Source organism: Lissotriton vulgaris, chromosome 12, assembly GCF_964263255.1.
Source record: "Lissotriton vulgaris chromosome 12, aLisVul1.2, whole genome shotgun sequence".
Taxonomy (NCBI): domain Eukaryota; kingdom Metazoa; phylum Chordata; class Amphibia; order Caudata; family Salamandridae; genus Lissotriton; species Lissotriton vulgaris.
In genome coordinates, this window is record NC_141700.1 from 518,718,169 (window position 1) to 518,733,284 (window position 15,116).

The 15,116-nt window shown below is 43.8% G+C and overlaps 1 protein-coding gene across 1 annotated transcript in view; it reads right to left on the bottom strand.

The window, feature by feature from the left end:
• Positions 1 to 5,064: 5,064 nt before the first annotated feature.
• The window catches only part of HYDIN (HYDIN axonemal central pair apparatus protein), a 2,950,008-nt gene continuing 2,939,956 nt past the window's right edge, over positions 5,065 to 15,116 (bottom strand). Inside the window, exons 85-86 of the mRNA XM_086945295.1 lie at positions 6,975 to 7,199; positions 5,065 to 6,087 (exon numbers count right to left, since the gene is read on the bottom strand). Coding sequence (XP_086801421.1) covers positions 5,593 to 6,087; positions 6,975 to 7,199 — 720 coding nt within the window. The 3' untranslated portion in view covers positions 5,065 to 5,592. The remainder of the gene's footprint in view (positions 6,088 to 6,974; positions 7,200 to 15,116) is intronic.

Here is a 15,116-nt window from a genome sequence, read left to right on the forward strand (position 1 = left end):
CTTTTGTAGTTTGGTTTGCCCTGTTCCCATCATGCACTGGGACAGGAACAGACTAATTTGCATACAGCCAGGTTCTGAAACTGGGATGGTGCAGTGAGCTAAAAAACGGTGTTGGATCTAGCCCTGATCTTTTGACTGGGTGAGAGTATTCTGTTTAATTCAGAGACCCTGTCCCTCACCACCCCTTGTTGTAAATATTTTTGTCCACCCTAAGCGTGGAAGGGTATACTCAGATGTGAGTCCCTTGCTCATTGCACCATCAGGATTCAAGCAAGCCGGGCCGAAGACGGCTGAAATGCCAGAAACCGGTCCCCGGTAGCTTGTTTCCTTCCCAGTGTAAGAATTGGCTTTTGTAGTTTGGTTTGCCCTGTTCCCATCATGCACTGGGACAGGAACAGACTAATTTGCATACAGCCAGGTTCTGAAACTGGGATGGTGCAGTGAGCTAAAAAACGGTGTTGGATCTAGCCCTGATCTTTTGACTGGGTGAGAGTATTCTGTTTAATTCAGAGACTCTGTCCCTCACCACCCCTTGTTGTAAATATTTTTGTCCACCCTAAGCGTGGAAGGGTATACTCAGATGTGAGTCCCTTGCTCATTGCACCATCAGGATTCAAGCAAGCCGGGCCGAAGACGGCTGAAATGCCAGAAACCGGTCCCCGGTAGCTTGTTTCCTTCCCAGTGTAAGAATTGGCTTTTGTAGTTTGGCTTGCCCTGTTCCCATCATGCACTGGGACAGGAACAGACTAATTTGCATACAGCCAGGTTCTGAAACTGGGATGGTGCAGTGAGCTAAAAAACGGTGTTGGATCTAGCCCTGATCTTTTGACTGGGTGAGAGTATTCTGTTTAATTCAGAGACTCTGTCCCTCACCACCCCTTGTTGTAAATATTTTTGTCCACCCTAAGCGTGGAAGGGTATACTCAGATGTGAGTCCCTTGCTCATTGCACCATCAGGATTCAAGCAAGCCGGGCCGAAGACGGCTGAAATGCCAGAAACCAGTCCCCGGTAGCTTGTTTCCTTCCCAGTGTAAGAATTGGCTTTTGTAGTTTGGTTTGCCCTGTTCCCATCATGCACTGGGACAGGAACAGACTAATTTGCATACAGCCAGGTTCTGAAACTGGGATGGTGCAGTGAGCTAAAAAACGGTGTTGGATCTAGCCCTGATCTTTTGACTGGGTGAGAGTATTCTGTTTAATTCAGAGACTCTGTCCCTCACCACCCCTTGTTGTAAATATTTTTGTCCACCCTAAGCGTGGAAGGGTATACTCAGATGTGAGTCCCTTGCTCATTGCACCATCAGGATTCAAGCAAGCCGGGCCGAAGACGGCTGAAATGCCAGAAACCGGTCCCCGGTAGCTTGTTTCCTTCCCAGTGTAAGAATTGGCTTTTGTAGTTTGGTTTTCCCTGTTCCCATCATGCACTGGGACAGGAACAGACTAATTTGCATACAGCCAGGTTCTGAAACTGGGATGGTGCAGTGAGCTAAAAAACGGTGTTGGATCTAGCCCTGATCTTTTGACTGGGTGAGAGTATTCTGTTTAATTCAGAGACTCTGTCCCTCACCACCCCTTGTTGTAAATATTTTTGTCCACCCTAAGCGTGGAAGGGTATACTCAGATGTGAGTCCCTTGCTCATTGCACCATCAGGATTCAAGCAAGCCGGGCCGAAGACGGCTGAAATGCCAGAAACCGGTCCCCGGTAGCTTGTTTCCTTCCCAGTGTAAGAATTGGCTTTTGTAGTTTGGTTTGCCCTGTTCCCATCATGCACTGGGACAGGAACAGACTAATTTGCATACAGCCAGGTTCTGAAACTGGGATGGTGCAGGGAGCTAAAAAACGGTGTTGGATCTAGCCCTGATCTTTTGACTGGGTGAGAGTATTCTGTTTAATTCAGAGACTCTGTCCCTCACCACCCCTTGTTGTAAATATTTTTGTCCACCCTAAGCGTGGAAGGGTATACTCAGATGTGAGTCCCTTGCTCATTGCACCATCAGGATTCAAGCAAGCCGGGCCGAAGACGGCTGAAATGCCAGAAACCGGTCCCCGGTAGCTTGTTTCCTTCCCAGTGTAAGAATTGGCTTTTGTAGTTTGGTTTGCCCTGTTCCCATCATGCACTGGGACAGGAACAGACTAATTTGCATACAGCCAGGTTCTGAAACTGGGATGGTGCAGTGAGCTAAAAAACGGTGTTTCATCTAGCCCTGATCTTTTGACTGGGTGAGAGTATTCTGTTTAATTCAGAGACTCTGTCCCTCACCACCCCTTGTTGTAAATATAACAGTGTGGTATCTAGGCATACCACCCAGAGTAGTCGATGTAATCCAAAAGTACTCCAAAAGTCATCCAAAAGTACTCCAAAAGTCATTACTGTGAAATTTAAAATGTTTTTTTAACCCAATACAAACCTGTAATAATTGCATATTCAACCACTAATGCCTTTCCTTGTAAAGTCTTATATTTGAGAGTATATTTCACTTATATGTGCCAAGTCCTGCTTGGTTCTAAAATTAAATAGAAGTACACCTTGTTTATACTTACCTAATTGGTCTGGATTCAGTCTCAGAGTGTGTGCCATCAGTCTTGATTGAGTGAAAAAATAAATGCTTAACACACCCTCTGGATAAGCCTAACTGCTCGCCCACACTACCACAAAGAGAGCTGTTGGTACCCTGGACTCTGTGCACACTATACCTTACTTTGGTATAAAATATACAAAGCCGGCTTCCTACTGGGAACAGCTGTGCTGTGGAAATGCTTGTTTTGGTATACATGGCGCTAATGATCTATAGTCTGCATTAAACTTTTATTGATATAGACCTCTTATGAGACCAATTAATATTACAATATATTTACTTCTTTATAAAAAAAAAACATTTCCAAGCAAATAGCAAGCATGATTGTTGGGGATGGCCTTATTAATAGTTGAGCACCATTTGAGGATTTTACACCATGCTTCGGAAATAGCAAACGTACAAACATACTGAACTATACTTTTATCAGTGGTAGGTCATCAACTTCAATTTTGGTAGCAATCATGGTTTCCAAGGTGCCACGGTTTACTTGTTGTAGGGTGATGCCAAGGGCCTACAAAGTGGTCTTGAAGCTCAATGTCACCGCGTATACCCTTTTATCCCATTGCTTTTATAGTACCTTTCAAATATTCACATTTATGACTTTTCATTAAGGAAGGAGGATTATACCTTCCTAACATTTAATAAGAAACTTCCTTATGAGTGCAGCCCAGACATCTCTGTCAGTTCCTTTGGAGTATTTGCTGAAAAAGTCGATCATATTTCACGAGGCTTGGATTTCTGAAAAGGGGAAAAATAGTATATGGTGACCTAGTAAAGTTCATCGAGTCCTCTTGAACCAAAACTTCCTAACTGGGATTTTGTTTACTGCTAAATCTTTCATTATTTATCACAGCCATACATAAATATATTATTCTTGGCCCAAACCAGTAATTGCAGCATGCATCTGAGAAGACAGCAGTTAGTATCTGGCTTCCATAGAGAACTAGGTGGCAAGAAATAATTTTTGGTTCAGTGCATGTCTTGTTTTGAAGCTATAGGTAGAGAAAGAATAGCAGAGCCTTGTGTGGATTCCCATCACAAAAGTACGGTTGAAAATCATAGGTATTCTGGCCTCTGGAGGAGTGACGTTCAGTGCACATCTACCTCACTGACATGGGTTCAGGACCACATAACAAGGTGGATGTGTTTCTCATCGTGCTTCAGAGTTTGCACCACATGAACACTTCTGCTATTTAAAATGTACAATTTATTCCTATTCTGAATGGAAAGTAATTCAGACGTGAATCTATGACTGGCCCAATGTGGAGAAATGTGTCACACACTGTCTAGTCTTAACCTTCACCTCACTTCCTTTTAGCTAGGCCTCGGCTGCTTGGCCAACCTCCCTTGGAAAATCAGGGCGGCTTAGTATTCCAGTTTTCTGTCAGTGAACGGGTACCCAGTTGACCTGGCTTGTAGGCAACACTTGAAATCTCCTCTTTGATAAGAGTGATCCCAACATTTTATAGGGCCTAGAAAAAAAGCTTGCCAGAATAGATGACAGTTGTGTAAACGAGTGTAAAACTTTCATAAACAGCATGAATAAAAAATCTGTTCTGGGTATATAATGTGGACAACACCATCAGCTGGGCACAAGACAGTGCCTAGCAGTAAACAAAACTTTAAGTGAGTCCTCAACCTTTACCTCACAACTGCAAAAGGGAAAAAGTAACATTCAACACAAAGGAGTCCAAGCACAGCGAAGCCACCCAAATCGAAAATCCTTCCAATGTCTCTAAGTTCACATGTCTTCAGTCTGACCTGCCACTACCATTCATTTCTTGAAAACAATACACAACATGCCCGGGGTGTTTTTACATTGCATTTATTTTAAAGTGCAGCTTCACATAAAAGAAACTACATAAATAAAAATCTTCTGTACACCAGACTTGTAGATAAGAGTTAGCTATCATAGTCTCTTTCCTTTGGGACATTCCTTCCTCTAAGGATATAGCTTTTCCGCCAAACTAACTCTTAACAGGCACTGATGAAAAATAAATTAGAATGAGAAATATTTCAGGACACATGGGGTAGATAGTGGAAGGGAGGCCGAGAAAACAAATGCCAATAAATGAGAAAAGCAGGCGAAGGAAACTAGAGGACAGGAAAATAGAGAAGGAAAAAAGAGGTAGAGAGTGAGCAGAAAATAGCTAACAAGGACAACGGCAGGTAGCAGAAAGGATAGGAACGAATTAAAGACAGGGTCAAGCTGGATTAAGGTGTGGATAATAGCCGACAGAGGTAGAACAAGCAGACTTGAGAGAGGACAGCAGTTAAGAGAGAAACAGCCGAAAAGGTGAGCGAGAACATAATGAAGGAAGAGGCTGATGGTGGAAAACAAAGGACAAGAAATTATTAAAGAGATAGCAGTCCCGGCCATCCAAGTAAACAGAGAAGAATGGAACTGCTAACGAGAGGATAGGTAAAGACGAAGACAGTAGAACCCGATGCCGTGAGTATAGTGCATTAGTAGAAAAAACTGAAGTATGTAGTCTGAGACATCCAGCACCTTCAATAGAGTATGGCTGAGTGATATAACTAAAACAGAAGGAAACAGTGTTTTCACTCTTGCCAGGATACAGAGTACCTTCTATTTATAGAAGGATGAAAGGGACAAGCCATTTTACTCATGCTAGAGAGAAGAAAAAAAAAGAGAACGAAAATAATGAAATTGCCATTCGGCTCTTGATGTAAAAGAAGAGATTCACGGAGAGTTACTTTTTGGAATGGAAATGGCTTATGCCCTGGGACAGGAAGTGGGCGCCCAGTGTCCTCTTCAGGTATAGGACTGCACTGTGGATTGTGGTGCGGAAAGTTATTCTGTGCAAGCATATTCGGCATGAGAATGAATAAAATATGTCACCAATGTATCCTGGTCACTTTCCCACTCATTACAAAAATGATCTGTGATAGGCACTAAAAGAGGAGGGTCTTTAAAAAGTGTTCTCTTTAGAAAGGAGGTCTGCTCATATCTTTCAGCCGAGGCACATGTTTTGTCTTTCCAGGGATGCTTCCTCATTTCTCAGGAGTCACACCCTTTAGGTAGACAACCCAGTAGATACCTTGGCCGACACCAGTTGCTCGCGGGCAGGAGATGGTCAGCTTGCCTGTGATAGGGGCTTTGCTGCCGCTGGGATTGCCTTCAAAGGACACCGGGATGTAATGCACTTTTTTGGAGCGGATGCTCTCGCTGTGTTTCACACCGAAGGCTGGGTTGTCCACGTGGAAGGAGAAGATGGTGGTCTGCGGGAAAACATTCTTGAAGGGGATGGTTGTGGAAGAGGCAGATCCTGCTCGGATTACAATGGGGCCCAAGGGCTTTGGAGCAACGGCAGTGCCGATAAGAGGGATAGTGTACTCTCCTCCGGTAGGGGAGGAGATGGAAAGAACAGCCCGTGATTCACCCAGTTGAATTGGTTCATAGGTCACCTCCACATTGACCTCTGTGCCTCCCTGGGATCCTGGAGCTGCATTAATGACTTTTTCTACATGGAAGTCACTGTTGTCAGTCTGAAAAGGAAAATAAACATTTATAAGAACTGAATATAAAGAATCAAACAATATTTTAATTCAAGAAACAAACTGGTATCTCTGTTTTTTTCAACCTTGCCACTCAATTTGATGGCTCTCAAAATCACATAACAGTTTGGATCCTAAACTGCTTTGCCATAGTAACTTTATGACTTAGCGTATTTCAAGACGAAAAAACTGAAGCTCAAAGGTCTGGGATATCCCTAAATTCATAATCAGTAGCCGCCTTTGCGGCTAAAGTCACTAGGCAGGTTCCACAGTGCTCCACTACTAAGTCTCCAAACGTAAACTCTGCTAATTCTTATTAATCTTGCCATACATTAACCCCTCCCACAAAATGCACTAAAAAAAGACCTCAAACTTGACCTGCCCCCCACAAGCTATTCGAGTAGAGTGCCAATCACAATTTGTTTCTGACAAATCACTCAAGCCTTGCAGCAACCACTTTCACCCATTAATAGAACCAGCACCACCTCCTCCATCAATTCATATTGATCTTGATGACCTGCCAAAACCCATTTATCTGTCACAATGACTACCTCTGATTCAATAAATGTGATGTGCTTAAGAACAGCCCTTTTATGACCAAAGATCTAAATACCCCCAAATCTAAGGCTTTCTTTTATTTGCCCTGCTAGAAATCTGAAATCGCAAGATAGTTATTTCAGTGATTCCAAATCACATTAACATGAGAGCCTTTCCTACTCAATGTTACATGCCACCCTTCACTGTTTTCTCTCTCCTAGCCACTCATTCATTTCATATTTGAGCTCTCAGTTAACAGAATGCTCCGAAGACTGCAACCCTATCTTCTAACCACCTTCACTAATGTTCTTCTAGCCTAAAGGGGAGAAAACCTTCAATACCTTGCAGATGTACTCTACTTTCTGGCGGGTGTAGTTGGTGAACTTGGCAGAGAGGATTTGGTTAGATCCTAGCGGTGTGCGGAAATAAAGTGTCTTTTCAGGCTTGGCAGACATGGCCTTGAGGATCAGTTCATACTGGAAGGTGCCCAGTTCAGCACTTTGTAGAATAAGGCGCCCGGTAATTTCACACGCCTTAAGAGGCTGGAACTCGAACATGAGTGACCCCTGTGAACAGAAAGGAGGTGATGCTTGTTAAGCAGAAGGTGCATGCTCAGTGTAAAAAATAGCTACGAAAGATATTTGAACACCTGATCCAGAACTTTTGTTGCTGGCTATTTCTTGAGATCTAACTTTCTTCTATTTAAGATACTACCAACTTCACTGAGAAAAGAAAGTTTAGGACAAAGATAAGTGGATTATGAAATGATCATTCAAAATACTTAGAACTCTTTGTCAGCATTTTGAATGACAATTTCTTAAGTGATTTACGATTGAATGGCAAACAGTCTAATGCTTAGTGCTCAAAATACATTCTTTCTCTCATTTCCCCCTTCTGTCTGATCTTTTCCTCTGTAGGAGTAGCTTCCTGCCTTGTGTGTGATTAATATTTCTTCAAGTCTGACCCCATATGCACATTTCTCGGGATTCATATTGGATTTAAGGTTGATTATCCGGGAGCATACTATATATCTTTAAGCAAATGGATGTTGCTTGGATCGATTCCAACAACTTGGTCTTGCTGCATTTGCAAAAACTCATCGTGATACCCATTAGAGCTGTACTTAATAGTTACCACACTGGTTAGCATGGTGACAACGTTTAAACATAGTCCAGTTTCGAAAGAAAATGCATTGGCTGCCTAGATCAGGACATGTTCAGCTAATGATATGTTTCTTTTGCCTATGGTGCTGAACACAATAATACTTCATCCCATCTCAGAGCTATGACAAAGATCTCTGATACAGTTGAAGGCTTTGGGATCTAGCGGACTTTAGTTTTGCTGTTCCCGGTGCTCACAGAGTTCAAATCTCTAAGAATGGAACTTCCACTTGTTTCGAGGACCAACACTGACCTCTTTTAAAAAAAGATTTTATAAACCGGGATTTGGTCCTCTGACATTGGGTTTATCTCTGATTAACCACTGACATAGCTGACTGCACAGTTTTATTTTTTTTATTGCAATGCGAAGTACTGTATAGCGCCTGTTAAACCTTATATTTAGTTATTTGCCTTGTAAAGAACGCTTGTGCATTTATGTGGATTTATGTGGCACTTAACAGGACAGAGACAATGAATCAATTGAAAACATTTTCAAACTCTTCCTCTTGTGAAAGATTAAAATAATGATGACTTCTTCTGATGTTATACTAATGCATGGAGGCCAAGACATTTATTTTTTATTGGCACTACCTCAGCAGCAAAGGTTAACATTGTTACACTATGACGTCACATTTCAAAACAAGGCACAAAAGACTCCAATTAAAAACATATACAGGTTAAATCGGTATGACCAAAATAAAAGAAGCATTCTACCACATTTATCAGATGTTTATGACCACATTCTTGCATAGAATGACTAGTATCACGTTTTTATAGGGGACACACCTCGAAGTGAGGAGGTAGAAATGGAGGCAGTTTTTTCGCCTCAGAAACTGATGAACTCAAGGAAAAATGTGCAAGTGGGTGGGCTTTTAAAACAGGCTCCAGGGGTTTGCAGAAATGAAGCATGGTGGTATAAATATCAATTTCCACATCCCAATTTATTGCATTATATGCCAATGATCTTCTAATGTTCCTCGCCAACTCTGCAGACAATCTGCAAGGTGCCAAGGGACTACTGGTCAGGCTGGGAAGAGTGGCGGGCCTCAAGGTCAACTGGAACAAGACATCCCTTTTCCCTGTTTTAAGTGGAAGGAATGACTCACCGGATGTGTTAGATGTAGTAGGGGAAAGTAGATGTCTCACTTATCTGGGAGTACATATTTATCACACAGCTGCCGACTTATTTGAAGGTAACGTTGGACGAGCGATACGAGTTACCAAGAGTACTTTGAATTCTGGGGGACTCTCCCTCTCACAGTGGCAGGACGGGTGGCACTGCTAAAGATAGTCACTCTACCGAGCTTGCTCTATTATTTTGTCTCATTACCACTATGGATCCAGCGAAAATTCTTCACTCAACTTAACACCCTGATCACAGGATTTTTATGAGGCTCCGGGAGACGCATAGTAGCGCTCGCCACCATGATGAGACTTAGACGTGCCTGATTTCGAGGCCTACTACCACACGCAGCTCAACTGCAGTGGTTCACGAAATGGACGGCGGGAAAACTTTGCAATGGGAAGGGCCATTGGGGTACAGATCCGGATCTGAGACAGCTCTCCTGTGTGCTGCTGTGGCTCTCCTTGAGAGAAAGAGAAGCTCCGGGGTATCTGTGGGCGATGCGCCAATGCTGGAACCGGGTTAGTAAAAGAGCCCAACAGGGACCCCCATATGCCCCTGAAATTCCACTGCTGGTTTGCGAGGCACTACCCCATGGGGGAGACTGGCAGGAACTATGGATCTGGGAGGAGGCAGGGATCATCATTATTAGGAGACCTCTACGAGGACAACACCCTGCTACCCTTTAATGAGTTACGAGCTTCCCAGGAGGGACTTTCTCTTACATACCACTCTGACGGCAGCCATCCGTAAGCATTGGAATAAGGGAATGGTAGAACAGACGATCGCTTTACCATGCCAGTATGTAGAATCGGCGGTCGGGACGATCAAGGCAGTCACTTGCCTTTATAGGCGGCTCACCCAGGAGATCAGAAGTCCCTTGGAGAGCCTGCATCTTAAATGGGAGACAGACCTCAGGCTGCCCATAGATGAGAAGCCGTGGGAGGCACTAGTAGAAAGAGCATGGAAAAGTTTCAGAAATGCGCAATTCCAGCGGATCAATTTTTTTGTCCTCCAGAGAGCATATCTCACACCGCACAAGACTAATGAGTATTTTGGGGTCCGAACAGCCTGTCCGCGGTGTAAATTAGAAAATGCACATTTTTTATATGTTCTAGGAGTGCCCATTACTAGAGGGGTTCTGGAGGGAGGTATCGACTAAGCTAGGCGACATAACGGAAAGAGACAGCACACTGACTCCGGGATATTGCCTACTACACTGGTTTCCTCACACTGCCTGGAATAAAGTTACCAGCAAATTCATAGACCTGGGGTTAGTCCTGGCTAAACGAGATATTACCAGTCACTGGAAGGCAACCAGTGCCCCTAGTGTCTCGAGGTGGCTGCGGGAATTTATAAAATGGGCAGATTGTGAAGGGATTCTTAAACTGTAAATGACCCAGAGAGTAGGCAATGAAAAAATGCTATACACGGCGAGAGCATGGGTGGCGCTAGTAGAGTTGCTCAAGCACCCAACTGATGAAAAACTAACCACCCCTTGAATGAGTAGACCTGTGTGTGGGGGTTAAAGCTTTGCCCTACCTGGGCACGTAGCCTGGGGGATTGAAAGCATATATTGCATAGCGGTGATCCCTTCCTACTGGAATTATTGTGCCTGATTCCTTGCATGACTGGATACTACTCTCCACAGAGACATAGATGATTGAGCGACATGCCTGGGGGGGTTGGGGTAGGAGTTGAATGGGGGCAAGGGGGGGTTGGAGACGGTTTCGTTAATTTATTGTTTACTGTGATTCTTGCGAGTTCGTACTGGGACGGACTGTTGAGATGTCGAACTCCCACCACAGGGATGTAGAGGATAGCTCACCTGAGGACTCTGATTTGACCAACAAATACTGTTACCATTTTGTGAAAGGACCACACATGGCGAGAATCTGCAACTGGTAATGTGCGACGATCAGACATGATTATCGATAATTGTTGTCAAAAGCACGATGTAAGCTCTAAATTTTATTGCTCCTACATACTTGGATATTATTGAGTAAAATCTGTTTACAAAAAAAAAACAAAAAAAAGAAGTCAGCACCAACTGCATGCTCAATATCCTCTGAAGGCAGAAGCTAATTATGGCATAAAAGCTATTTTAAACCAGCTATAATATCAAGGCATTATAGTGCCATGTAGTTCTACAATGAGCACCACTCTGCCTTTTCTGTTTATAAAACCGGACATATCATAGAGAATAGTTTTAGGCTTAATAAAGGGTCTCCAACCGGTCAATCGCAAGCTACTGGTAGCTTGCCGACACCCTGTAATTCGAGGCCCCTGATATTCATTTTAGTGCACTTTAAAGCCCTGTACGTTAAAAGTAAATGGGGCTTGTCTTATTGTTTTGTTATTTTGAGACCTTTTGCATTAATTGGATGCCCTCACCCAAACCAGCTGCTCACATATCTGAATTGGACTTAAATCGGGAGGGTTGGCATGGAGAGGGGGATTTCAGTCCAAAAGGTTCTGCACAAGCAATATTAGATTGCCCATCGGCAACCGTAGCACCAGTAGCGGCCGCCATGGATCGAGGGTGAGGGCAAGCGGATATTAAAAAAAGAAAGAAAACACACTTTTTTTTTAAAAACAGACTTTATTCAATTTTTCCATTTGCATGTGTTATCATATTCATCTTGCATCGTACATTCAAGAATACATTAATATATTAGTTAACCTTCATGCCCCAATCAGATTCACTTCAGCCCCATCCAGTCCTTCCTCGCCGACTACTTCAGCAGAATTGTCCACTCAGCTAACTTTGCTGAAATTTTGCGATCTACAATTCTATCTGGGTCGTCGATCCTATGCTGCCCTATGTTGGACCATGTGCTGTGTCATCTCCACATCCAATACAACAACTAATTAACAACTTCCCCCCTCCCTCGTCCCTTCCCAGACCCTACCCTCCCCTCTCCCCGTCAGACATGTTGCTCTCCCTCGTATCTTATATTTCGTGCCGCATTGACTCCTACCATCCAAACGGAATCATTGTGTCAGTAATGTAGCTTTTACTTAGGGGGATGCTCTCATACCAAATGCCTTAGCCATCAACCAAACCCCCTACTTTGCAAGGTAAGGTTCCAGATCGGGAAAATAGGTCCTCCCCTTCAGATGGTTAGTCGTAGTCGACGATCGGACTCTTGAGCAAGTCCACCATCGCTACTCATGCCCTAGCCGCATCCAACAATTTGTTATTATTGGTTCTCTGAGCCATTTGTAGTCGGAAAATCCCCTCATAATCCGCCCACTTTATAAATTCTCGCAACCATCGTGCAGCATTGGGCACAGTTGCCGCCTTCCAATGACTAGTAATCTCTCTTTTTGCCAGGACTAACCCTAAATCTACAAATGTACTGGTGATTTTATTACGGGCAGTGTGGGGAAACCAGTTGAGCAGGCAAACACCCAAGGTCAGCTGAATGTCCCTATCCCTCACCTCCTTTAGTCTGGTTGTGACTTCTCCCCAGAACTCATGTAGCAGTGGACATTCCCAGAGCATGTGAACAAATGAGACGTTTTCCAGTTTACACCGCAGACAGGCTGTATGGGATCCGAAAAACTCATTAAGTTTGAGAGGTGTGAGATACGCTCAATGGAACACATAAAATTGTATTCGTTGAAATCTTACATTCCAGGAGCATTTCCACGCCCTGTCCATCAACATCTCCCACGGCTTTTCCTCTATAGGTGTCCCCAGATCCGCTTCTTATTTAATGCACAGTCTCTCTAGAGGCGTTCTGGACCCCTGTGTGATTCTCCTATATAAACAGGTAACCGCCTTTACCTTCCCCGCTGAAGTGACCACGTACTGACAGGGGAGAAAGGTCGATGGTTCCTCCCCTCCTTTCTTCCAGTGTTTACAAATGGCTGCCGTCAATGCCGCCTGTAAGAGAAAGTCTTGTCTGGGTATTTCATATCTTTCCATGAGGTCTTGGAAGGGTATGAGGAATGAGTCACCTTCCCCTAGATCACCACCTACAACATATAGGGTCAAATAGACAAACAAGTGCAGTACATATGAGATACAGTCGAACAACTCATATTTATCCCTTTAGTTTCCTTAATATCATTAGTGACAGAGGTTTTTTTTACATATCATTTAAACTCGGGGCTTCGTTTTCATCAAAAAGAAAGTTCCAAATATGTCTTCCTGAGCAAGGCCACTAGTTCAATACCATTGGCGGTATACTGGTCAAACGGCCTTAAGCATACTTAATGGTACATAGCTCGAAAAGTGAAAGACGCAGTGCACCGTTACACATGCATGCGCATGACACTAGTTTACGGCGCATGCGTGTATGTAGTGTTTATCGTGCAAGTAGTGTACTGAGCCGCATCCATAATCAATGAATGGGCTATGATTAGTCTATGGAAACCTTGGTGGTCTAAGGAGATATCTGCTTGAGACTACTTTAAACACATCTCTGTTAAACATAAAAACGGACACGTAAGGTTTATATTCGAGCACGCATGCGCACGGAGAGTAGTGTTACCATCTAGACGCAGTCCCGTTTGAGTAAGCAGGCAATGATTGGGCTACTACGGGCGTAAGGACCCGTGTTTCACACAGCGGTAGACAATTATGCCGCCATAGTATTTATACGCGTCCACTGTCTTGGTCAGTACCTCCCGGGGCGAGCTCTCTCACGAGACGAGGTACCGACGGACAGGTAAGCGGAGCATTATGCTGAACCTTTGGCTTTTTGACATCTAAAATAGCCTAACAATTGGGTAATAGCAGCCTTGGGCAATGTTCATATTTTAATCATTCTCCCCTCGAATGGTTAGCTTGGGCTCTTGTCCCCATATGACATAGTGTGACGGGGGACATAGCCATTGGAGATTGTTTGAGGTGGTGGGCAGGTGGGTCTTCTGATCTGCTGCACCTGGACGTACCCCTGGCACCGGGTTTTATAATTTAAGTAGGAAATAGTTGAGGTGGTGTATAAAATTACTACACCAGCCACACTTTCTTCTTTTTCTCCCGTAGAGCGGGGCCTCCTTCCTGAGCAGCCTGTCAGGTTGAGGTGAGGCAGGGCTATCCTACGGCAGAGGGATATTATAATAGTGACTAAAAGAAGCACGAATAGACTTGTGATATTGTGACTAAGCACAATGCCTAAGTTACCATGTGATTTATATGTTGTGCCCTTGTCTCTCTTTTCCATTCTCTCTGTTCCTGTTTTTTGTCTTTCTCTACAGATACCTTGGGTATAAACCTGCCAAAAAGAAAAAGCAGGAATGCCAGTGTTGTATATATTCTTATTTCACTTGTTGCAGCAGCAATATCACTATTATATCTGGTCCTGAAGAAAGCCGCTGATACATAGGTTTGATCAATAGGCTGAAAAATGTCTACCACAATGTGACAGTGGTTATATATCCATACCACTGTGCTGTTTCATTTTTAATCCTGTCAGGTGGAACACATTAATAAAACGAGTGTTAGTGATTCTTCCTAGACAGTTTTAGCTCACCTTTTCTATTTTTTGCACACAGCGCTGCACACCTCACTACACCTATCATCCTCACATATGGGAATAGTATCCATCCTTATATATAAAAAAACATCTCTGAGCTCCTTCCTTAACTGCGAAGTAGTAGCTCCCAGTGGCGACTAGGTTTTCCCCACTGGTAAGGAGGACCCATATGATGAAGCATGTCACCTTCGGGTGAGTGAGGGTTCTAATCCTTAAGGGATGTCTCCCCCTTAATGATAAATTACACTTAAGTTGGTTTGAGAGAGTTAGGGCCGTTTTTTGTTAAGGTATTATACACATGAGTGAGACTGTAGGTGTTCATTGGTATACAGGGTAAGAGGATGCCATCAACATAGAGGTACCCAATATTAGAGATCCCCTGGTCTTCCCAGTCCCGCAATCTTTGCCAATTCCCTCCATGCGGTAACACCTCACAGAGCCACAATGGGATCTCGGGTGCATAGGATGGCCCGCCTAAATTCTCTTATTGGCACGATTGCAGCATTGTCGCACCACAAAAGAAAACGTACATTACTGCTGTGTCTCTCTGTCGTCTCTTCTCACGTCATGAATGGAACAGGTAGCAGCCAGGCTCCCCATACCAATCACAACACTGCAATGTGAATGTTCTGAGCCCCGTGGTTTGACGCCCAGCCAGGGACTTGGGGCCTGGGCATGTTCTCCATGCAGGCTTTAATGTAGACTGCATGG